The 25,786-nt window shown below is 31.6% G+C and overlaps 1 protein-coding gene across 2 annotated transcripts; it reads right to left on the bottom strand.

The window, feature by feature from the left end:
- Positions 1 to 22,795: 22,795 nt before the first annotated feature.
- Positions 22,796 to 25,442, bottom strand: LOC101259189 (uncharacterized). Of its 2 annotated transcripts, XM_010320567.4 has the most exons (7): positions 25,242 to 25,436; positions 25,062 to 25,109; positions 24,147 to 24,209; positions 23,493 to 23,555; positions 23,368 to 23,415; positions 23,158 to 23,220; positions 22,796 to 23,020 (listed from the first exon to the last, which is right to left on the bottom strand). In XM_010320567.4, the coding sequence occupies exons 2-7, from the start codon at positions 25,107 to 25,109 to the stop codon at positions 22,970 to 22,972; spliced, it is 336 nt and encodes a 111-aa protein (XP_010318869.1). In that variant the 5' UTR covers positions 25,242 to 25,436; the 3' UTR covers positions 22,796 to 22,969. The 2 variants fall into 2 exon arrangements, with proteins under 2 accessions (XP_010318869.1, XP_004228998.1); XM_004228950.5 differs by lacking the exon at positions 24,147 to 24,209 and having other exon boundaries at positions 25,242 to 25,442.
- Between the last annotated feature and the right edge of the window lie 344 nt (positions 25,443 to 25,786).

Genomic DNA, 25,786 nt, shown 5'->3' with positions numbered 1-25,786 from the left:
GACTAATAACACTAAATTAAATCATTTTAAAACAAAATCAACTCAAGAAACACTCACGAGGCTTTAGTTAATCTTAGTTCATTTTGGGGCGTTACATTCTCCCTCACTTAGAACAACAGTTGACCTCAAATGACCCTAAAACTTCAAGAACAAGCATCACATAAAACATCACAATCATGATAAAAATACTCAAAATAAAATTATCAACTACAAAGGAGCGTCATTTCACATTTTCAAACACTTTGCAACATAGGCAACTCTTGCCAACTTCAAAATTTTCAAAACTCACCCTTAACCTTCTTTTATGGAGGAACTACCTTATCCAACATTAAACATGCCCATATACAACATTTTTACACACATTCAAACTTCAATTCAAGGCAAAGCAATTTTTTTCAAAAATGAGAATTCCTATAGTGAGCATTCACCGTATTCACTGCCAACATGCCAAAAACTTTCAAAATTTCATTCTTTGAGCAATTCATCAAGATGACATGATCAATTTGAAGTATAAAGCTATATAAACTAATTTCATATTATAAAAACAACAATCATAAAGAGTTAAGACTTATCAAGACTATCAACTCTAGATTAGTTATCCTTCCTAGCTCCCATCGTGTAGGAAGGGTTTTCCTTTGGAGCATTAGGATCAAGGGAAGCTTGATTGACCTCTTTAACTCTTGATTTGATTTTAAGGCAGTCCCTCATATTGTGGCCCTTATTACCACATGCAAAATAATCATCCGTTCTGGCAAGACACTTACCCAAATGTTGCTTCCCACAAGTAGGGCACCTAGTCCTCTCAAAAGTATGACCACCACGTTGGGAATTTTGATTTGGAGCCTTATCCTTGTTTCTTATGGAAGAATCTTGGTGATAGAACCTATTCTTAGGCCTTTGGTGACTAGAATCATCCGAACTAGGCTTCTTACCCTCTTGCCGTATCTCTCTAATTTTGGACTCCTCAATTTGTTGTGCATACACCATGAGCCTAGAAATATCCATGTCATTAAGAAGCATTGTCGTACATCACTCTTTGTCCACCGAGATAGACACTCCCATCACAAATTTGTTCATCTTATCCCTAGGGTTGGCTACCATTGTTGGGGCATACGAAGGTTCATGAATTCAACCATATTCTTCTCCCTCCACTCTAGGGGAAAGAACCTATCTAGGAAATCCTCTTTGAATTCCTCCTAATCAACCGAACCTCTCTCTAAGGGTCTCTCAACCCTCCATTGCACAAATTACACTTGAGACACATCTTTGAGTTGGTAGGCGACTAACTCCGCTTTCTCCCTAGGGGTCACACCCATAACATCTGCCACTTTGAAAACCTCATCTATGAAACCATGTGGATATTCATCCACCTTAGTGCCATGAAAAGTGGGAGGGTTCATCCTCATGAAATCCCGAATTCCAGAGGCGGGAGTACTAGTATTAGGTTGAGGTCCAACTCCTTGGTTAGCTTGAGAAATAAGGTGATTATTGATGACATGATCTTGAGCCGTCATGAGTGGGTCAAGCTCATTAGGGCAGCCCTCAAATCCGCATTAGTCATATCCCCCTCAACAAAAAGAGCTTGAGACATAGGAGGCACTTGGGGCACTTGAGACTCTTGGGGTTCCGGAGGCACTTGAGGTTCTTGAAGGGGAACCTCCTCATTCACTTCTTCTAGGCCAACAATAGGAACTTGGCCAACACGGGGTGGGATCCTCTAATTAGATACATCTCCCTCCTCCCTTATAGCGGTTGATCTCCTCGGGTTCATGTTCTATAAACACAAAGAGACGAGGTTGAGAAAAGACATTTTATATGACTCAACTCTAAAGCACGATATTAGAATAGAGAAGAAAGTGAAACTTATATCATAATATAGCCTCTTGTCCATAGAAGTGTCGCGACTCACACCAATGACCAAGATACTACTAGATATGGCTTGTGAGACTTTTAGACCCTAAAATTTTCCATAACCTTATGCTCTGATACGAAGTTTTTCACAACCCAAATGTACCCCTAGAAGTTAGAAAGAGAACCCTCGGTTCCTGACCGAACATACTTGAACTTTTGGGGTCTTGTACAAGCCCTTTAACTATCGTTCATTACATAAGACATTAAAAGTAGCGCGGAAATAAAACTTTTCAAGAAATTTAATAAAAACTAGTCTTTCAGTATAAAGAATCTCATCGTCACAAGACAACATAAAGACACGACATAATATCTTAGCGGCACGACCCTTTACATTAAAAAGAAATACATAATAAGTAGTTAAATAAGAAACTAAGAAAAGGGATATGACCTCAAATATATGAGGACATACTTTGCCTAGAGAGCAACTTTCCCAAGCTATTCCTTCTAGCCTTCAACCTTGCTTCCAACCTATACTTAAGTATAGAAAAGTATGGGGTTATTACAAAGCAATGTTCTAAGCATGTCGTATGAAAAAGCATGCAAAAAAGGACATTTTAGCGAAATAAGTTTTCATGCAAAAATAAGTAAACATTCATGAATATAGAAGTAAAACAATATAAGAAACATCATTTAACACTTAGAGAAGAATTTCCATAATTTTTGCAAAAGAAAGCATTTTTACAGTAACTTTCCATTTTTTTACAATGAACTATGAAAACATTAGAGTCAACTAAAAGACTCCAAAATGGGGAACTTCCAACGCATACCTAATGAGGAAATAATCATCACTTCCGTCGGAGTTTCCCTATCTAAGGTTATACTAAGACTCACTAAGGTAGTACATGAAGGAAGTACATATATGCCCCTTTCAATATACACCAAAGCGACCCTTAAGACTACCTTCCTTTTTGACATACTCACCTCGGGAGAACAAGCACCCACTCAATGACAATACAATATAAGAACACCCAACAACACACTAAGAATTCCCTTTTGTAACACCTACTTAGTTCAATGAGTAGATGGCATCTGATACCACCAACTACCTAAGTAGTACACTCTTTTAGAAGACTTGGCACCAATACTCCCCTTTCGAAAGGTCCAACCTAGTGATATGGATAGATAGTGTCTCATACCACCACCTACCCTAAGTAGTATGTTCTTTTAGGAGACTTAGTTCATTCATTTCAAATAAGACTCACCAAGACTCCTCTTTCGGAATGCCTACCTAGTGCAGTGGATAAATAGTGTCCCATTCCACTATTAACTTAAATAGAACACTTATTTAGAAGACTTAGCATATCATTACTTTTGTTGGAGGTTAGATTAACCGACATAAACCATGAGATATAGACATGAAATCCCGACATTAACCCTTATCGGATGAGGGATCACTTGACTAGAGTCAGGTCATTCTTTTTAGCTTATACACGAATTTCCCAGTAGCTATACCTATATGGGCACATAGTTCAGGGATAAGGAGATTGATTCATTCTCAACTAACGAGGAGTACTCATCTCAAAAGGTACATTGGAATACAACATCTCAACTCACAAAGTTTAACCACCTCTTTTTCATATCCTCTCGGTGCTAGACATAACCCCCATGGATTTTAAACATTATAAACAATAGGTTAAGGATAACTAGTGAACACCACATTTCAACTCACAAAGGGCATTCATCCTACGACCTATCTTAGAAAGCTCTTAGGATGTAGTGAGGTTGCTAATAAACACTTCATCTCAACTCACGAAGAGTGTTCACCCCAAAACTCCTCTATTACTCAATTTATCTTTATACATTCATTCATGTGTGAGAGTGTGTGCACATGTGAGCATACCATGAACATAAGCACCATTTCATATATGTTAACTTCTATTCATGATTTAGACCTATATTCATCAAATCACACACTTCTTATGCTTCACATAATCATATTCTTCATTTAGACATAGCAGAAGCAAAATATGCAATTCAACTTCACAAAAACAAGACAAGACTTATATTAAATATCACTTCATCTCACATATTAGGCCTTCAAATTCACACTCAAAATACATACTAATTAATATAAAGTTCATCAAATAAACAAAGTCACCAAAAAGGTGGACCATATCACTCAAAAGCAATTTATCATAAGAATTACACAATATAAGAAACTCACCATTTAACGAAGCTATCACCACCTATAATAATTTTATCAATATTTAATCATAATAAGGCCCTTATTTCAGTATTTAAATCATAATAACATGACAAGAAAACCAAAGTTCATACCCAACACAAACATGCTCATTTAAGCCATTTCTTAAGCGAAAAGTTTGAAATATGCATAAATATGAGTTCGTTGGGGTTTTGAAATTAAAATAATAAATTAATACTAGAATAAACACATTTGAATCATCAAAATGTTCTTAATAGAAGACCCATGCTTAAAATCAAAGAAAGAAGAAAATAGAGTTTGAAACCCTTTTTGAAATCTTTTGGAAATGACTCCTTGAATGGAAGAGGGTTCAAGGATGGATATCATAACTCAGATAAAAGTACGCCCACTAATATTTGGTGAATAAACACGTCCAACCCATCCCTTCTTGCCCTCCTTGAGTCTTAGCTCCTATGGTGCCTTTGAGAAAGTTTTCTTTAGAGAGTGAGTTTGAATATTTGAAGTGAGGGGTCTTGTCTAGGTCTAGGACTTTAAACTAATCTAATATAACATAAAACCCCTATAAATATCATCCTAGGGTCCTAAAGACTTGGGGTGAATTGACACAAAACACCCCAAGCTGGCAACAATATTCAGCAACTTTTGTAGGTGTCAATCGACGACCCCAAACTACTAGGCATCGTTTGATCAATGGCCCTTCCTGCTAGGGCGTCGATGGCTTCAGAGGATGATTCATGGGGGGGGGCATAGTCTCCCACTAATTATGGGACTACGCCCCCAAACAATTGGGCATCGTTGAGTCTATGGCCAGTGGACTGCCCTCCGTCGATGGAGCAGTGGTTTGGCAACTTGGTGTAAAGTCTTGGGTCCTCTTCTACGGCCCCTTGTGGGTCCTAGATTGATTCATACCCAGACGTTAAACCCCTAAAATAAGTCGTATAGGTCTTAGGAACAACCCACATTAATTTTTATTAAAACAAACACGTAAAACTCACCCAAACACATCAAGACAAACAAGTATTTTCTAAGACATATCTTCCGAACGTCATGGACATTCTTGGACGTTTGAACTCCAAACTTAATCAAACTTCACAAAATGCCTAAGAACACTAAAGTAACTCATTTTAAAACAAAATTAACTCAAGAAACACCCAGTAGTCTCTAGTTCACCTAAGTTCATTTTGGGGCGTTACAAATATCCAGAGGCATACCAGGCAAGTCTAGGAAATTCCTCGCTTAATTCAGACACCACATGAATAGAACGAATGGATGGAGTCTCGACCTCAACATCCCTCACATGATCCAAATAATCCAAACAACCCTGTCCTACCAATTTACCAGCTTGAATGGAGGATATAATCTTAACTTGCTTAGTATTGTAGGCCCTACCCACTCTAATCTTTCCCTTCTCAGAATTTCTAGAGTCACAGACTAAGTATTGCAGGTAGGCACAACATACTAGGGATAAAGCAAGTCATGCCTAAGATAATATCAAAATAAGCCATATACAAAATCACTGAATCAACATAAGTCTGAAAACCCATAAACAAAATAGGACGCACACAATAGACATGGATGACTATGACTGACTCTCCAACTAGGGTAGAAACATAGATAAGTGCATCAAGTACATCACAATTCATATCAAACTTGGAAGCAAAACTCACAATTACATAAGAGTGACTAGAACCTGGATCCAACAACACATTAGCCATCCAGTCACAGAAAAGAATAGTACATGTAATCACCGCGTTAGACGCCTCTGCCTCATTCTTTCCTGGAAAAGCATAACATTGAGTCATATCATCTTGACAAGCAACTTCCCTTAATGGTTTCACATTACATGTGCCCATATTATGATTACCATTTCCTGTACCTCCACGACCTCTCTGATTGCCTCCTCTCCCATCTTGTGGACGCCCTCGACCATTACTACCATTCCCCGCGGGTACAACTGCTCTAAACACACGTGGATTGGGGCAATATCTCCTCATATGCCCAAGTTCTCCACTGTTATAGAAAATATAATCACAAGATGGTTTGCTACCCATTGTACGCACGACACTCTGACTATATTGAAAATTATAAGATGGAATTCCTGAATGGTTACTTGTAGAGGCAGGCATAACAGACTGAATTGGATTGGCCGCAAGCATTGGCCTTTCTGATACCCTAGCATAACAACCTTGAAAATTTCTTGAATTCTTGGATCTTTTTGCCAACGCCTTGGCTTGACTCTCATGCCTAACCCCCTCCACCTTCTTAACATAGTCCGTCACTTCATTAAAGCTCTTTCCTACAGAAGTCATATGAACAACTAATACTTGCCGCTCATAATTCAAACCTCTAATAAACAATCAAATTCTCTCCTCCTCCGTAGTGAAAAGTTGCGTAGAATATCTAGATAAAACATGTAACTTGGACTCATAAGCAGCCACATACATACCACCTTTCTCTAAGGCCATAAACTCATCCTTCTTGCGATCTCTCAAGGTTCTAGGCACAGATTTCTCTCCAAACAAAGCATGAAATTTGGTCCAAGTAAGTGGAGGTAGAGTAGGAGACTAGTATCCATATCAGCTCTCCACCATTGCTTGGACTCACCTTGAAGTTGGAAGGACATGAACTCAACGCCATGTTGGTGAACAATACCCAACTTATACATCTTCTCATAACAGTCTAAGATAAACTCATATGCATTTTGAGTCTCAGAACCAAGAAATATCGGTGTCTTAAGCTTCAAAAACTTAGTCAACATGTCATGCTCGTTCTCTGTCATAACCAAACCAAAAAAAGGATGGAAGAAATCATCATTACCGACAATTTCGCTCGACTTGGGCGCAGTGCCAGCAACATGGGAATTAGCGGGAGCTTGAGAAGATGGAAACATTCCCTGACCAGCCAACCCCTTCAATAACGACAATATTTGTTGAGCTAACACTGGGTCCAATAGAGGAACACCTGCATTTCCAGCCGGTATCACTCCCTCTTTACCAATCTCAACATCCTCAAATTCATCATTCTCCTCCATCAATTCATGTTGCAAGAGGGTTCTCATTAACTGGCACATTCTCAATAGGAGCCCCATCTATCGTGGGTGATACTCTTCCACCACCTCTACCCCTAACTCTTTCTTTATCCCTGCCTGGACCGTAAACTCTCGTTGTAGGTTTCTCAATCAAAGTATTAACGGGAGTTGTGGGCCTGACGCTGTTGAATTTAGTATTAACCATCTGCTGATAAAAGAGTGAAGGAGGTTAGATATTTATTTGAATCGACAGATACTGATTGAAATAATGTTATAGCACGGAGACAAGAAAAAAGTATAGAGATTTCCTAAAGTCTTATAACCTTCTGAACCAAATTAAAAGTGTTCTCGTACTGTTCCACGAGACATTATTAGACTCATTTTGGTACATTGAGATAAACGAACCTAGGCTCTGATACAAAATTTGTCACGACTAGGACCATCATAACTAGCACCTACACTAACCAATTAGTGGTAGAACCACCACTTCCATCCAACTAAAGAAAATATATAATCTAAAAACTAAGGCTTTTTAGTTACAGGAGAAAGTTAAATAAACTATGTAAAAGGTTTCCATAAACTTTAACAAGGATTCTAAAGAAATAACTAGACAAATGCGGAAGTAAACAACCTAGAACCTGAAAGTCAATGTACCAAAACTACTACAAAATAACAAGCTTAAAACAGGGAGGGTCACAACCACAACTAATGAAATAATCACTAACTAAAACAAATGTCTAAGTCCGAAAATGGTGGAATTAGACGAAAGAGAACTCCATGGTAGCCCGAAAGATTTGGCTCACCCTTAAAGTCGATGCAATAATCTCTAATATTTTAAGTGAGGTCTGTCAATAGCCGCTTAAAGATGTCATATACTAAACAAAATAAGAGCAAGTGCAAAATCAGTACACAACCACAGTATACTGGTACGATCACGTGGTTATCGCACTAGTGTAACATAAGTATGTCAAACAACATTTTAATCACATGTATAATGTATCAACATTAACAATATTATCAAAATGCTTATCAACATACAATTATCACATGTCATTAGTCCTCTCACGAAATCCAAACTCAAATAGTTAGCTTGCCAGAACGTGGCAATCCAATCCCATAATTTGCCAGAACATGGTAATCCGATCCAATAGTTGTGCCGGACATGGCAACCCAATCTAAATTAGCTTGTCGAAACGTTGCAATCCAATTCCCAAGTACATACCACAATCACAATCACAAGTATATCATCAAGATCATACATTTACATCATGATTTCATGACAATCATCATTCAACTATTTCATTTACAACAAGTGTGATCAATATTGCAATATTCATACATATACGAGTATCATAGTGAAGCAAGAACAAAAAAACACCACACAATCATAGAATCAATACTATCACCTACCTCAAAGCAAGCTTGAAACCCTACAAGACTTGATCCTTTCCTTTCCAGATTCGTTATGCTTGTTTTGGTCTACAACAATCATAATGATATGGAATTCAATAAACCATTACTAATTGCCCAGATTATTAACAATTCTACAAACCCTTGATCAAACCCATGATCACAACTACCCAATTTAGGATTGTTTCCACCATAGAATATATCACGAAACTCTTCCCCATCAATATTGACCCATTTTATTACATTCTACAGATTGAAATATTAATTTGGGAAATGAAAAGCTTACCTTTAGCCTCAAGAATGGTGAAAATGAGTTAGAATCGCCTGCGGGTCGTTCTTTAGCTCTAAAAGTTAAAAAATACCAAATAAGGTTGTTTTTGGGTTTTATTACTAACTTAATTCACACCTATCCCGCTACAGCGGCACTCATCCCGTTGTAGTGGAGGCACTACATTGACACTCATCCTATTATAGCAAAGGCGCTACACGGCCAATCGTCCCGCTACAACAACATTTTTCATAACAGAACCCTCTTCTCTCGAACTTACGATTTTAACTGCTATCTCGTCGGCCACAACGGTCACCATACCACTACAGCGGCCTCGCTACATCGACAGTTAATTCAAATATAGTGGCACCATTCTTAACAAAATGCTCTTAGAAGAAAATCAATTCCCCATTTTCACAACACACCTTTAACTTTCTACCCTCAGAAAATATCTTTCGCTCTAAGAGAAATTTCCGGGTCATTCAAATTCAATTCTGTAAAATCATATGAGTTTGTTAATGAATTATCTAACACATCATGAAATCAAAAATTTAAATCAGTATATATCTACTAGATTTTACCACACCACAACGACTCCAATTTCCTTCTAATTTGGACAAGGTTGGAAAAAATTCAAATACTATAAAAAGTTTTTTCGATCTCAATTTTCCCCTCGTTTGCATTTCTATAATGACAGAACTCGATTGTTACATCTTTGGGCCAACAAGGCTTCTTGAGTGCCCCGTTATGTCCAAGGTGTAGGTTCAGGGTGTGACACCTTGGAGGATGTAGAGCGCCCTTCTAGTTGGGGTACAAGATGGAATCCGTTTAGCTCAATGGAGTATGTCTTACTAGTATCCCCCACAGTCTAGTTTTCAGATATTGCATGACTTTGTATATATTAAGTTATTTCAGTTTAATACTTATCAGTTGAATATTGATTTATTTTGTTATTTCATAAGTTCATATATTTAAATTCAACATTTTAGAGTATCTTGTTCATTTACTAGACTTGTGATGCTTGTCTCATACTCTTAGTACATTCAAAGTACTGACTGCAAACATCTTTGGACTAAATTATTTTGTAATATAGGTTCAGAATCTTAACGTCCAGCTTGCAGTTTGTACAACTTTTGATCAGCTCGCTAACAGTGTTAGTGAACCCTCATCTTCCAAGGACAACACTTACGATATTTTTCTTTATTTCCATTATTCAGATTTTAGACAATTAGAGTTAGCTAAGAGGCTTATTCCAACAACTTGTCTCATTAGAGACTTTTACATATTAGTTTTCAGCTTTATAATTATTTTAGGACACTTCCTTTTTGGTAATTGAGTTAAGACTTGTAGTGTTTATATCCTCCATGTTTAACTCTTGCATCCATTATTTCAGCTTGATGTGTGTGTGTGTGTGTGTGTGTGTGTGTGTATATATATATATATATATATATATATATATATATATATAACAGTCCTTTTAGTTACTTTTTTTAAATGTATTTTTTTCTCCCTCCCCTATAGTACATTTCTTAATTATTTTTTTATTGTTGGAGTTCTTACTTTTAATATATCATTAGTAAATATTGATATAGAAAATAGAAAAAATGGTCCGAACTTTGACCGAAATTGTTGTAACAATATCGAACTTTAGAAAGGCGCTTTAACCTCCCCCCCCCCCCCCCCCCATTTAATAGTGTATCATAAATTTAATATGTGCCATGTGGATACCATAAATAGTTCATCATTATAAATAGTAATGTATCCACGTAGACATATATATACTTTTAAAATACATTGTTAAATAGTACAGGGGGTAAAAGGTCCTCCATAAGGTTTGGCATCGTAATAGCAGTTTCCGTCAAAGTTAAAGTATTTTTCGGACCCTTTTTCATAAAATATAAGATATAGTAAATTAGATATTTTTAGTAGGAGTATCATAATAATATAAATTTTATATTAGAAAGTGTTCGGATTTGTTACGACCTAGACCATCGTGATATGCACTCATGCTAACCCTGCGGCTTGAGAACCATTACTGCAACTCAACTAAGAAATTAACCGGCAGATATCACACAACAAGAAATCAAACCATCACCTACCTCGAAAACAAGTCTGAATACTCTTATAACATTTGAAGCCTTCATTTTACAAAGTCTTTCAGGTTGTTGTTTGTCTATAAACAAGTAATTAACGCAAAGATCAATAAACAAGGTCTAATTTACCTGAATTATAACAAACTTGATAACCCAAGATCAAACCCATGATCCTAATGTTTGGCTAGGGCATTTTCCCACCATTAACTTTAGTCCAAAATCATCCCAACGATAATTATCTAAGATTCTAAGTTTTAGGAATCGAAATACGGATTGGGGAGTAATTTCCTTAACTTTAGCACTAGAAGTCATGGAAATCTATCAAGAAATTATCCTAGGTCGTCTCTTAGCTCTTAAGAACAAAGTTTTGAAGAGCATAACGAAATTGGGATTTTTTCCCGACTTAGCTCACAACTGGCCCGCCACGGCGAACCCCATCCCACAATAGTGGCCCCGCCCTAGCGAGATTAATTTCACCCCAATAGCTTCACGGAGATAAAAGCTTAAAATTTGAGTTCCTAGCTCTCATTTCACAACACACCTTCAAATCGAAACGTTTTAAAACTACGGTTTCACGCCAATATTAGTTTTGAGAGTTCTATTTGCCCTAATTCGATTTTATAAAGCCCTACAGGCTCCTTAACATCTTGGATATCCACTCATGTGATAAAATTCAATAATACACCTCCCATTCAATACCAGATTTCTCTAGACCTCACGTGACTCAGAATTCATGACCTAGGCTATATATTTGCAAGTCACTCCTTAAAAGCTTTATATCCCAAATTCCTTCACCATTGACTTTTCCATAACGACAGAAATTGATCGTTACAATAGATATCAATTTACCCATCACTCGTATAGGGGTGTACGTAGGTCGGTTCAGTTTATTTTTTCATTAAAAAATTCTAAATATGTCGGTTTATTAAATCTAAAAAGCAAATCAAACCATATAAAGTCGACTTTTTCGGTTTCGGATTTAGTCTGTTCTTTCATTTTTTTTGGTTTTTTTACCACTATACGATATGTGAAAAAGTGATCTCATATTTCTTCACTTACTTGTGTGATAAACTAAACTTAAAAAATGTTATGTGAATAGAAATTTCAAAAAGACTATAAAATTTACATGAGTACAAAATTTTATTTTTTTTAAATATTAACATTCATTATGTTAAATTGATAATATTAAAGGCTAGAGGAAAATCAAATACAAAAAATATTTACAAAGTAAATTGTTAATTTTAAATTTGAAAAACTATAACAATATAATTGTAACTTTGGATCTTAATGCAAAATAAAATATTTACAATTTTACAAGTCCAAATTTGAAATATATGTATATATATATAGACACACACACACACACACACACATACATAGACGCACTGTGTACATAGACGCACACACATAGACGCGCGCGCACACACACACCTTAAAAGCATGAACTATTAATATGAATGTTAAATTACTATAATATATATATATATATATATATATATATATATATATATATATATATATATATATATATATATATATATATATATATATATATATATATAAAATTAAGATTTTAGAAGAACGACGAGTGAATATAATTTTCAGGTTGATATAAGTAAAGATCATGGTACTTCTTACTTTAGTCCAATTTGATTTAATTTAATTTTTCATTCTTAGTACATATTTGTTCTATTAGAATTTATACTTTTGAATACTTACAGGTAAGAATTTTTTGTTTTTGTTAAATCATTTCTTGTCGAATTTTTATACGTGCAGATACATGTTAGGTTGAATGTCACGTGTGAAATTTAGAATATTTGATGAACAAAATTAATTTTTTTTGTTTTTTATAAGTGATAAAACTTGAAAAATAATTCCTCTTGAGTTATGAAATTGCATCAAGTTATGTTTTTTCATGATGTTCTAGCCAACTTAATTTCTGCATGTTCCTGATATTGATTGAGTATAAACAGTAACTTATCTTTGTTGATTAATAAAGAAAATGAAAATTTTATAATGTCATCTTTATGTTATGATTTTGAATGGGTTGTGATAAAAATATATAAACATAACCAAAATGTAATATAACGATTGATATTCGTTCCTTTCTTAATTTTCCAAATTATCTTAATTTTCATTTTTCTGTAACCCTTTATTTCAATAAGTAGGGAGTTACAAGCTAATTAGTAGAAAAATCATCCTAGATTATAGCGAAGATGAATATAGGAGGTCTCAAGGACTAATATCTTTTCACTAAGAGGTTAGTTAGCCAAATCCCAAACTCCAACTAAGTAATTTTATAACAATGGGTGGCTATTGGGAACACATTAGATATATGATATGTGTTATTTGTTATATTGGAAATACTTTTTCTTTATTGTTTATATCGTTATCGTATGAATCACACCATATGACTTTGTGATCCAGTGTTTATTTTTATAGAGATTCATGGCGATTACTCAAAAGATGTTAATTTGGAAAGATATATGTCAATAGAGGATGTTGCACTTGAGGAAAGTGAGGTAATTGGAGCGTAAATATATTTGGATTTACAAAATTCCTTTCATGAAAAGTTAGCTTACAAATCAAAAAATGGGAAGTGGTTTAAAGGAAGAAGATCAAGAAACTGACTACAAAAATTTGAACTTCAAAACTCACCTCACTTTCTGAACTAACTTTGTTTCTATATTATATTATTCAACTTGATAAGAATCATACTTCACTTGGAGAATTACATTAAGTATAATATTATTGTTGTCGTTGTGATTTGATGTCACGATCCAAAAATGGACGTGATGACACTCGTTTTATCCCACCAATACAAGTAAACTTAAAATTCGATCATTACAATAAAATGCAAAAATTTCATAATTTATTCAAAAATATCCCCAAAATCTTGTTGTCACGTGTACAAGCCTCTAAAGTATTACAATTGATTCAAAGAAAAATAATAAGTCTCAAATGACATTGTTTCTCGAATAGAACAAGATCATAAATAGGAGAAAGAAGGTCTGCTGAAATGACAAATAACTACCTTACAATTCTCCACAAGAAGCCTCGGAAAAGGAGAAGAGAAATATCACAAAGGTCCGAGCTAGTAACCTACAAAAAAATTGTAGTAGCAAAGGGTGAGTATCAAAACCACACAGTACCCAGCAAGTAAACTTCTAAACACAAGCTAAGGGGATAAAAATACGGGTACTCCTTAAACACCAATCAAACCTCCACAACTACAACCTGCATAAAAATCAGTCCAACCTAACATTTCACAGTTTGCATAGCACCCAGCTTATCAAAATCATTTTAACAAATTAAACATCCTCAACTACAAAATCAATATTCAATAATCAAAACTTTCACAAAAAGGCACTCACAATATCAGCAACAGACAAGATCAAGTTCATCAAATAGAGGTAATCAAATATCAAGTACTTTCCAACAACCAATGAACACATAATCATAAAAAAATGAATAATGTTATGGGATGCAATGCAATATGACACCACAAAGTGATAAGCCTCAAAATACCAAGTACTTTCTCAACCGTATATACATGATACTCCTCGAAAACACATCGAAAGTTCATGACCCCCGGGGGACTCGCGAGGTCCATATACCGACACAGACGATCTCCAAGTGTCTATTCGGATTATCTCAACGCACTATAATAAAATCAAATAATCCCAGCACGAACGATCTTCACGTGCCCAACTTATAATCATAATCAATTCCTCGTTGCACGGACGATCTCCACGTGCCCAAATTATAATCTTACTCGATCACAAAACAGACGATCTCCACGTGTTTGACATTTACTCATGTCGATGCAAGTGCAGAATATGATATCAAATAAAGGGGATAATGCAACATCTCAATAAATCAAATGTCACTATGACATATAATCACCTTAATAATCACAATTATATAGGTTTAGTAAAGAACACAATTAGACATAAACAATTAATCACATTGTCTTTTATTACCCCTTTTGATCAATAGAATCAATCAAGGTGGACAAGTCAACCCTTCACCGGGTCCATTACTCCCAAGCACATACCACAAGGAAATACACGAATTTCATATACTTAACAAGGGTTTAGAAATCCACCTGGCTCAATCAATCAAACAATTACGTAAGAACTTGACCCTTCCTATTTCGGTTGACTCCCAAACCAATAGAATCTATTCAAATAGATAATCACAATAAGATTTAGAATTAACAACATTCATATCACTACAGGTCTAGCGTAGACTCAAAATTTCACTTCAATGTATAATCAAATTTCAAATCTTGATGTCAATTACATGCTAACTTCCTCTAACTTGTTTTTTCAAATTTCAAGTCTAGGGTTAAGTTTCAAGTTCTCCAAACACTACAACCCTAATAGTTTTCATTTAATATAATACACCCAATATTCAATTACACATCTTAATATATCAAACTTGGATCTTAATATGATAAGCATAGTAAAAATTCTTATATAACAAGGGATTCAGCCACCAATGACCTTCAAAATCAATATCTAAACCTGACATACATTATATTAAAAAGAATTATCAAAATTCTATGGTTTCCAATGATAAACTCATTTTAAGATTTTATTTCATAGTTGTCAGGTTTATCACTACTTAATTTACAATTTTTTTCACAATGTATTTTCAAACTACAGCCACGTAAATGACAGTGGCCTAGCCGCTTTCTCAAACCAAAATTTAAACAAAACATGCCCAGTATCTTTAACTATAATAAAAGAACATACATGATACATGACTACTTGTTATATATATATATATATATATATATATATATATATATATATATATATATATAATTTCCAATGATAACTAGTTAAATACTAATTATTGTCATCACTATCCAATCATGGCATAATTTACCCTTTAAGAAATATATTCATGCCAATTTCAAATACGCATGTGAACAACAACCCTATTCAATTCAATTTTTCTTATTTCCTCTCTCACCACATTAAGATTGTAATATAATATTAATATCATGTTTAGTTCTTACTTGGTGCAAGTCAGTCACTGCGTTTTGGTTTTGCCGAAGTAGCGACATTTCACTGGGAGGTTTTCTTCGAAAGAACTATGATCTAAAGTGATATTAGGGTATTACTTAAATTATATTATACATGGACCAAGCCATTCAACCTCTCACCTAGGTATCAAATTAACATTATATCTAATTTATAACTGTAACACTAACCTGGCATGCAGATTGAGAACCATCACTTCAAATTTAAGAATAGTCTTGTCGTGATTTCATGCCCATCTGTTCTTACGTCTGCGGCTACTTTGTCTACAGGTAAGACCTTTGCTCAATTCGTTTTTAATTATTAAGGTTTAATTTTTTTGAGTTAATTAATAAATCATTATTAATTCTCACTAACTTTTTTTAGGGCAACTTTCACATATATCAAATAAAAAATTCATATTTGTATGCTATAACAAAGTTTGCATAATTGCGTTCCCTAGCAAACATAGAAACTGTATAATTCGCTATACATATACTGTGAAGCAAATTGTATAAAACGAAGTGTATAAAACAAGAAAGAGAAAGACATTTGGACAGAGAACTATATAAAACGAAGTGTATAAAAAGAATTGTATTATTATAAGTGTATAGAATGATTTTATACAATTTGAATCTGTATAACATGAGAAAGAGAGAAAGACAAAAGAGACTTGACAAGGAATGTACAATTGAATCGAATTGTATAAAACGAGAAAGAGAGGAATTAGATACAATTTGAAAGTTGTATAAAAAGAAAAAGAGAGAAAGGCAAAAGAAACTGGGCAGAGAAGTATTTTTATTGTATAATTATAAGTGTATAGGACGAAAATATATGTACTTGCATGTGTATGTATAATTTTCTCACGCTTTATACAAACATAAATGCAATTTATACATTTCGTGTCTGTTTGTATAAGTGAGAAAGACGAGGGCGGCAAGCGAGATTCGGGAGAGTGGCGAGCGAATCTGGAAGAGGGGAGAGAGGGGAACAAAAATATATGTATTTATACAATTTTCTCTACTTTATACAATTAGAAATAATTTTTATACAATTGTGTTTGTATGAAATGTGAGGAAGCGAGCGAGAGATTGGAGGAGAGTGGCAAGCGAGATATTCGGGAGAGAGGCGCCTGACAATTTTTGGCAAACGTTTGCTATGGAGCACAAATAAATCAAACCCTGGATACTCCATTTATTTTAGGTTATCAGTTTGCTATTATATACGATTTTCCCCCTTTTTTATACATGGACTACATGGCAAGGGTATTAAACAAAAATTATGGGTTAGCTTATTTACCACCAACTAAATAGATAAATGATTTAATAAAGGAAAAATTGTATATAATGATAAACTAATAATTCAAATTAAATGCTATAACACACTTTGATTTAATTGTGTCTTGTAGCAAACTGTTTTCCGGTCACTTCTTTCCCTCAAACTCTTGCTCGCCACTCTCCCTCTCTCACTTGTCCCCTTTCGATTTTATACAAAAACAAATGTATAAAATGTGTTTGTGTTTGTATAAAGCGGGAGAAATTGTATATATAGATATATTTTCATTCCCCTTTCTCCCCTCTCCCCGATCTCGCATGTTACTCTCGCCTTTCTCGCTTATACAAACAGAAACGGAGTGAATAAATTGTGTTTCTGTTGTGCAAAATGAGGAAAAGTTGTATATACACATACAAATATTATATCTTCATCATATACACTTATAAGTATACAATACAAATATTTTCCTGCCCGATTTTCTTTTGTCTTTCTATCTTTCTCGTTTTCTACATACACAAATTATACAATTGATATTTTGTATGCAACTACTTTCTTTTGTATATGTATAGCGAATTATACAACTATTTTTTTATATATGTGTAGCGAATTCTACAATTGTTTTTTTTGTATATGTATAGAGAAATATACATATTTATGTTTGCTATGGAGAACAATTATGAAAAGTATAGCTATAGCTTACAAATATGATTTTTATGTTTGCTATTTGTGAAAGTTACTCTTTAATAAATACCACCAACTAAATAATCGAAGTTATCAAATAGTTTAAAATCCTCAAATCAACTTCACGAACAAGTCAAAAATTACTCGAGGAAACTATTGAGAGGGGTAAAATGACAATTTTGTGAAAATTTTCAAAAATGACCTTCTGTGTCATTACAAATGAGTTATGCTTTTAAGGGAAAATTATATATATAATAGCAAAGTGTTAATTCAAATTAAATGTTATGACCATAGTTTGATTAGTTGTACCCCGTAGCAAACTGTTATTATTTTGCCTCTCTCCTTGGTGAATTTCATTCGCCACTCTTGTTCTCGCTAGGTAGTCTCACTCGCTTCTCTTGATTTTATACAAATACAAATGTATAAAATGTGTTTGTATTTGTATAAAGCGACAGAAAATTGTATATATACATACATTTTCGTTCCCCCTTTCTCCCCTCTCCCAGATCTTGCTCGCTACTCTCACTCACCTCTTTCACTTTATACAAACACAAATTTATACATTGCGTTTGTGTTTGTGTTTGTATAAAGCGAGAGAAAATTGTATATATAAATATATATGCATATATTTTCATTATATACACTTACGATTATACAAATATGATCTTCCACTGCCCAGTTTTCTTTTGTTTCTCTCTCTTTATCACTTTATACAAACACAAATTATACAACTGATTCTTTTGTATATGTATACCAAAACAGATCATACAATTGCTATATATATATATATATATATATATATATATATATATATATATATAATGAAATAGTCATAACTTATTTTGTATATATGTATAGTGAAATGACCATATCATATAGAAAGTTTGCTTTGGAGCGTGATTATGCAAACTATAGTAATAACATACAAATATAATTTTTGTGTTTGTTATATATGAAACTTGCTCTTCTTTTAATAATGATCTAGATATTAGATTATTTTATTGAGTTATCAATTTTACAATTATTTAGATTTCTTAATAGATTAAATTATAATTCAATAGTAAGTTTAAAAAATTGTAATTATATTCTTTGGTGTATAAAATTTTGACTTAAGTTTCAAACTTTTATATTTTATTGGCACAAATTCTTAGTTATTGTATGAGAAAAATACATAAGTGACACTTGAAGTTGTCCCAAAAATTTTAAAGACACCTAAACTATGCAAGTGTCATATTACCCCTCTAAACAATCTTGATCTGATATTATTATATCATTTTTTGTCCACGTGACATGGAGAGCGTATGCACTCTTTTAAAAAACATGAACAAACTAAAAAAACAAATATAATTTTATGTTTACAAGTATTTTGCTATAAGATATATCTTCTTATTTTTCTTATTAATTTTTACTTTTTTCCTTATTATTTTTTCTTTTCTTTTGTCCTTTTTTAAAAATTCCTTGTCATCGTCATTGAACCTTCTCACTTTCAATGTCATTTTTTACAACGATTCTACCTCTTTTTTTTACTACTATTAGTTTAACTCTCTTCAATCTTAAAATTATATCTTAATATTTTATTACATTTGAATAATTTGATAAACTCATTAGATTTCAAAATAATTAATATATTTTATTTGTTTTTTTAAAATCAAAATTTCAATCAAAATTAATCAATTTTCGGAGAATTCATTGATTCTTTCAAAATTATCATTTCTAGTATTGAAGTTATATGAAAATGAGATAAATTAATTGATGATACTTTCAATATTTTTATTTTTCTTAGAAAAATAATTAAATTTTGTCATCAATAATTCAATAAAGTATAGAAAATAGTATGAATTTTTAAATAAAAGAATTTCACCAAAGAAGAAGAAGAAGAAAATTTAAAGAAAATGGATGGACTCAACTTAACGTGAGGGTAGAGTGAGGTGAGGATGGGAGGTGAAGAAAAAGAAAGAAAATGGAAGGAGGGGTAGCTTGAAGTAGGGGTGGAAGATAAAGTATAGTTCAAAATGAAATTAAAATTAAAGTAATAAAATCTAAAACAAATCAAAAATTAAGAGAGAAAATTCTAAAGTGAAAAGAAAAATTATATTTCAAATTAAATAACACGTGTCACATAATGACTGGTATGTGATAAAATTAAGAATTGATCAAAAAACAAAATAATGCAGTAATATAAATTTGGAATTATTTAGGGGGTAATAGGATACCTGCACAGTTAAATTTTTTTATTAGGAATTCAAAATAACATTTCTCTTATTATATTCTATAAAGAGTCAACAATTATGGAGCTAAAATTATCATTAATTATATTTAAAATATGAAGAAGTTAACATTAAAAACAAATGAAAGGAGGTTCAATATAGGACAGTTTACATGATTGTACATACTATCATTGCAACATGTGATTAGAGCTATACTTATAGGCTCCATTAATTGATAAGTGGTACTATACATCACTAACTAACTCGTAACATTTTCATTTTCAGATGTAGTTTATCATATCAATTATTCACTAGAGAGAAAATTTAATTACTTCCTCCGCTTAAAAAATGATGATCTATTTTAATTTGGAATAGAGTTTGAGAAAAGAAATAAGACTTTATAATCTTGTGGTTCTAAATTAAAGTTATATCAAATGTATCAAAATATTTTTTAATCTTGTGATTTTAAACATACCACGTGGAAAATTAAAGTTAAAGTGTTGTCAAAAAAAAAAGGACATTCTTTTTAAATAGACTAAAAAAATAATGTTATTCTTTTAAAAATGGAGATAATATTTATTTAGAATTGGCAATGTCCTCACTTTTAACTGGTCGAAAATTTTTATCATGCTAGAGGATCAATCAACAAAAATTATGTGAAAGTATTTATTTTTGATACATGGGCAAGTGAGTCACTTATGTACTTTTCCATTTTAAAACGAGAACTTTCTATAACTAACAGGGTAGAAAAAATATATTTTTACATAAATTGAGTTTAACAGATATAAAAAATACAAGAAAAATTATGTGTTTGCTACTTTTTTAGTCATTATTAAAATTATATTAATTTATGAATTATACTGGATATATTATTATTGTTGTAGTTGTATGATAGTTTGACAAACTTTTTATATGATATTTTTGTGTGTATTCATATTGTGTGTGTTTTTTTAAAAAAAATCTTTCATAATTATTTTGATTTTAAAATGTAATCATTTTATTTTAATTGTTATGATCTGAAATATCAATTGTGACCTTATTATAATTTTTTTAAAAAAAGTAAAAAAAAAGTTAATTATATTATTATTATGGGGATGATTGCTTAAAAAATATATCACTACTCAAAGAAATAGTTTTTAAAAAGTAAAACTTTAAATCTAAACTAAAATAACAAAAAGTAAAATAATTTTTATAAATAATTAATATATATCTTACCAAACATAATACAATTCACTAAATAATTATTAAAATATAATTAAAAATGACTGTAGGGTCCACATTTTGTACTTGTTGAATGCTCATTTAGTCAAATAACTTTTTGAATTTTCTTTGTAACATTGTTTCTTAAATCAAATCATAATCTTGTTAATTTTATTAAAAATTGAAATTACATATTTTGATGTTCAAACTAAATGTGTATTTTTTAATAAAAAATTAACATTTTCGTTTACGTTTGAAAAAAGTTGACAGCCGTGTTGATGTTAAAAAGAAATAAAAAATTAATTCAGATCTTTAATCTCTTTTTATATCTAGCCATCTTTAATTAAAACAAATTATTATTTCACAAATTTATCAATTATCATATAATATTTAAAAAAATCAAAAATAAACAAAATGTACTCGAGAGAATATTGTAAATACTATTTTATTAAAAAAATTGATGATCAAATTGTAATGATGATAAATCGTATATTCTACATCAACTGAAATTCTACACAAATTTAACTAAAAAATGTTATTTGGATAACGATACTTTTTAAAAACTATTTCTTTGAATAGTGATACTTTGTTTTAAGCAATCATCCCCACAATAATGAACTCTTTTTACTTTCCTTCAAAAGTTTAATTTAAAAATAATGTAACAATCGACATTTCAGATGGTACAATTAAAATAAAGTAACTACATTTTAAAATCACAATAATTATGAAAGAATTTTAACACAAAATGAATACACAAAAATAATCATATCGAAATAAATTTGTCAAACTTACGTACAACTATAATGACAATAATATTTCGAATATAATTCAAAAATTAGTATAATATTAATAATGATTAAAAAAAAGTAGCAAACACACATAATTTTTCTTGCATTTTTTTTTTATATTTGTTCAACTCAATTTATGCATTAGTATAATATTAATAATGATTAAAAAAAAGTAGCAAACACACATAATTTTTCTTGCATTTTTTTTTATATTTGTTCAACTCAATTTATGCATAAATATATTCTCTCTAATTGTAGAAAGTTCTTACTTTAAAGTAGAAAAGTACATAAATGACCTACTTATACAAGTGTCAAAAAAATAATATAGTCTCACACCTTTTGTTGATTAGGCTTCTACCATAATAAAAGTTTTCGAGACCGTCCTATTGACTAAAAACAATACTCTAAAAGAAAGGAAGGCATTCTAATCAATTTTTTTTTAACTTAACAAAATATCATTCTCTAGACAAGAAAGGAAGGCATTCTAATCAATTTTTCTTTTTAACTTAACAAAATATCAATCTCTAGACTACTGGTAATACGGTGCCCGATATAAATACGTGAATATGTAAAAAAAAAAACAATATTTCACATATTTTTTATTATTGTATAAAAGATATGAATATCGCAACACTCAAAATATCACGATTTTTTTTTATCATGACATCCCACCGTTAGAAACTACTTTTACTAGAAAATAATTTTTTTTTAAAAAAGATACATTTAGAGACTATGAAAAGTGGGAAATAATAATTTATAAATGCTTAAGCAACAAAAGTTCTTAAAGAGTTATTGGTGATTACATCCAAGTCCCATATCGAAGAAAAGAACCATGTATTTATAGTGACATATTATGTCTACTTAGCCAGCAAATAACATAACAAAATCAGCATTTTGAAGGTACCACATGTGAATCAAGATGTACAAGCAGGTCTTCTAGGAGGCAATTGTTGATGAGTTGTTCTCTGTTTCATTTCAAATAATATATTCTCACTAGTAAATGAAGTTCATAAAAATAATAATAACAATAATAAATTAGAGTAATATTTTTTTTTATATAAAAAAAAAGTTGATTCATAGTTTTTTCAAGGGTTCCAGTTACCTGTAATTTGGGACGCAATGTTTCTATAGCCACCGTTGATTTTTGATCAACTCCTGCACCTTGCTGTATTCATATGAAAAGTACCAACATTGAAAAGAAGTTCAAAAGGATATTCGAGTTAAATAGTCATTCATCGAAATAATTTATTTGACTAGCGAATATAATTTTTTTCCTACTAACTGTGTAACTTGCACGTTAATTTATGTCTACCTTGCATAGAGCCCAGTCTGCGGAGTCAAAAAAGGCACGTTCATGATCCTGTAACAACATTATATAAATTAATTTGTTTATATAAGTTTTATAAAATTAAGATAAAAAAATAATATAAGACTTGCCTTTGAAATCAAAGGCTTCTTCTTTGGAGCAAGTCCTCCATATTTGTTACCAGTAGAAGTAGTCTACAGAAGTTTGTAATTATACCAAACAATCAAAGGTTGAGTCAAAAAACAACTTGCAACTAAATTCAATATTAGACACCTAACTAACTCTACATAAATTAATTAAACATATAACTATCTACTCCTTTTGCCTAACATTTGACTTGATTTGACATATCAAGGAACAAATTTAAACAATAAAAGTTCAATGGGGACCAAGCACAGAATCCCATGTGATAATTTAATTTGTATTTTCCAAACTCTATATTCTGATTAATGTAGCTTATTGACCAAATTTCTGTAAAGTTAAAATATTATTTTCAAACTTCTTAAATACTATAGTTAGTACTATAGAGGACCAAATAAATTTCTTTTTTCACAAGCAAGTATAATTCACAGCATAAACTTATGGGTCCAACTTTTTAAATATTTGTAATATGATAATTCATTATTAATAAAAAGAAATCTTCTGATTAAAACTAAGTTAATTTGAGTAAATATCCTAATCAAGTTTGTTAATTTAGTGCCGACACCTTTTTGAATAATAATTGAATCTAAAGTATGAGTGGCTCAAATGTTTACATACATAAATCTAAATCAAAAAGCATATACCACTCTTTTGTGATCCCCTACGGCAGGTTGCACGTGATTGCTTCGTCCCTTCAACCCCACAATCTACATCATATTTATGCTTATTTTTCTTCTTTTTTTAAAAAAAAATAACGTCTCAAGATATTTTCTTTGGACCACATTACTAAAATTACAAAGAAAATCATATCGAACCAAGAATATAATTGGTCCTTAATGCTAATGCAAATGATAAAAATAATGTCAGGTTCCAATAACACACAAGCTAGGATTTGGAAGCATCTAATTGAGTTTCATAAACAGTAAATTAAAACCCAACTGTTCCCTAGCTATAGGAATCTTTTGTGACCCAAGTATATGTGTGATGTGTCAGCCATTTTTTATTTTATTTTTTTAATAAAAAATTTTTACTTTTTGAGCATAAAAAATAAGTTATTTTCTTCTATTTAAATTATAAAAGAGCGAACAATATTCTTATATAATTTATTTTTTCTATGAGAAATTTTCACTTTCACACACAAAATTTTGTAGGAGGGTAAAAAAAGTTATTTCCTTATTAATGGACCTTGAAGGGATTTAATATATTTCAGTTTTAAATAAGTTAAAAGAGTTGAGTTGTAATGCTTTGTAAACCTTTATACACATAGTACACCTGAGAATTAGAGAGGATATTTTCTCCGATGACATTATTTGATCGGACATAAAATTTAAAAAATAAGACTAAATGATTACGTTTACCAAATTACAATTTGGTAAATCACTTTAGTATTTCCACAATAAAGAGTTAAAAAGTGACACCAATTAAGAAACGGATTCAAAAAGAAAAAAGTGTGAAAAAATAATAAATTGCACCGGCCGACATGTAAAAAGAAAAAATGTTCATTACCCAAAGAATTTAGCAGAAATAATAATAATTAATAATATAATTTGAATTAGTACCTGAGAGGAACCATCAAAATCTTGAGTTGTGGTGTTGTTATCTGCCATCTGATGAGCAATTAATTAATTAATTAATCTCACTATATTTATAATAAGTGTATAGAAAAATAGAAAGAGTAATAAAATTAGAGTAGAGCTCCAAATAATAAAATATATATAGAAAAAGGAATATTGAAGTACCTTGAAGGAGAGGAGATAAAGAGAAGCAAGCAAAGGGAGAAAAAGAAAAGAAGAGAAATATTTAAGCTGAGAAAGAAACGGTGGGAAAGAAGAAGGTGAGAGTTAAGAGAAAAGGATACTTACGTTACGTTATTGTTATGTTATGACAATATTTATTTACTATATATACATACCTCTTGCTATTAAAAATGACCCAACTTTATGTTATAAATATTTTTGTATTTATTTATAAAGGGAATACATGTATTTGAACACTCCACGTTAACTGTGTAACGCGACTAGCTTTTTCATTTTTTTCAACACATATATTTTCTATTTTTAATGCATAATGTTAGAGGTGGAGCTAAGGTTATAAGGTGTTTGGATGTTTTAAATTAATTTTGTTTGGAGATTTTTATTTTAATATATATATATATATATATATATATATATATATATATATATATATTATTTAATTTTTAATACAAATCTATGAAAAAGCGAGCGGGTTCTTCCAAACTTATTAACTTTCACCTAACTTTGCTTTTGGTGTTTAGGAAAATAAT

This window comes from Solanum lycopersicum, chromosome 1 (genome assembly GCF_036512215.1).
Source record: "Solanum lycopersicum chromosome 1, SLM_r2.1".
NCBI lineage: Eukaryota > Viridiplantae > Streptophyta > Magnoliopsida > Solanales > Solanaceae > Solanum > Solanum lycopersicum.
Note: the sequence above shows the minus strand (reverse complement) of the source record. Positions and strands in the feature narration are given on the sequence as shown.

Bases quoted from the DNA above. Each gene is read 5' to 3' on its own strand.
- LOC101259189 (XM_010320567.4), bottom strand. From the start codon at position 25,109: ATGGCAGATAACAACACCACAACTCAAGATTTTGATGGTTCCTCTCAG. The intron at 24,210-25,061 runs GTACTAATTCAA...AATATGATGTAG, and splicing joins ATTTTGATGGTTCCTCTCAG to ATTGTGGGGTTGAAGGGACG. The intron at 23,556-24,146 runs GTATATGCTTTT...AAACTTCTGTAG, and splicing joins TAGGGGATCACAAAAGAGTG to ACTACTTCTACTGGTAACAA.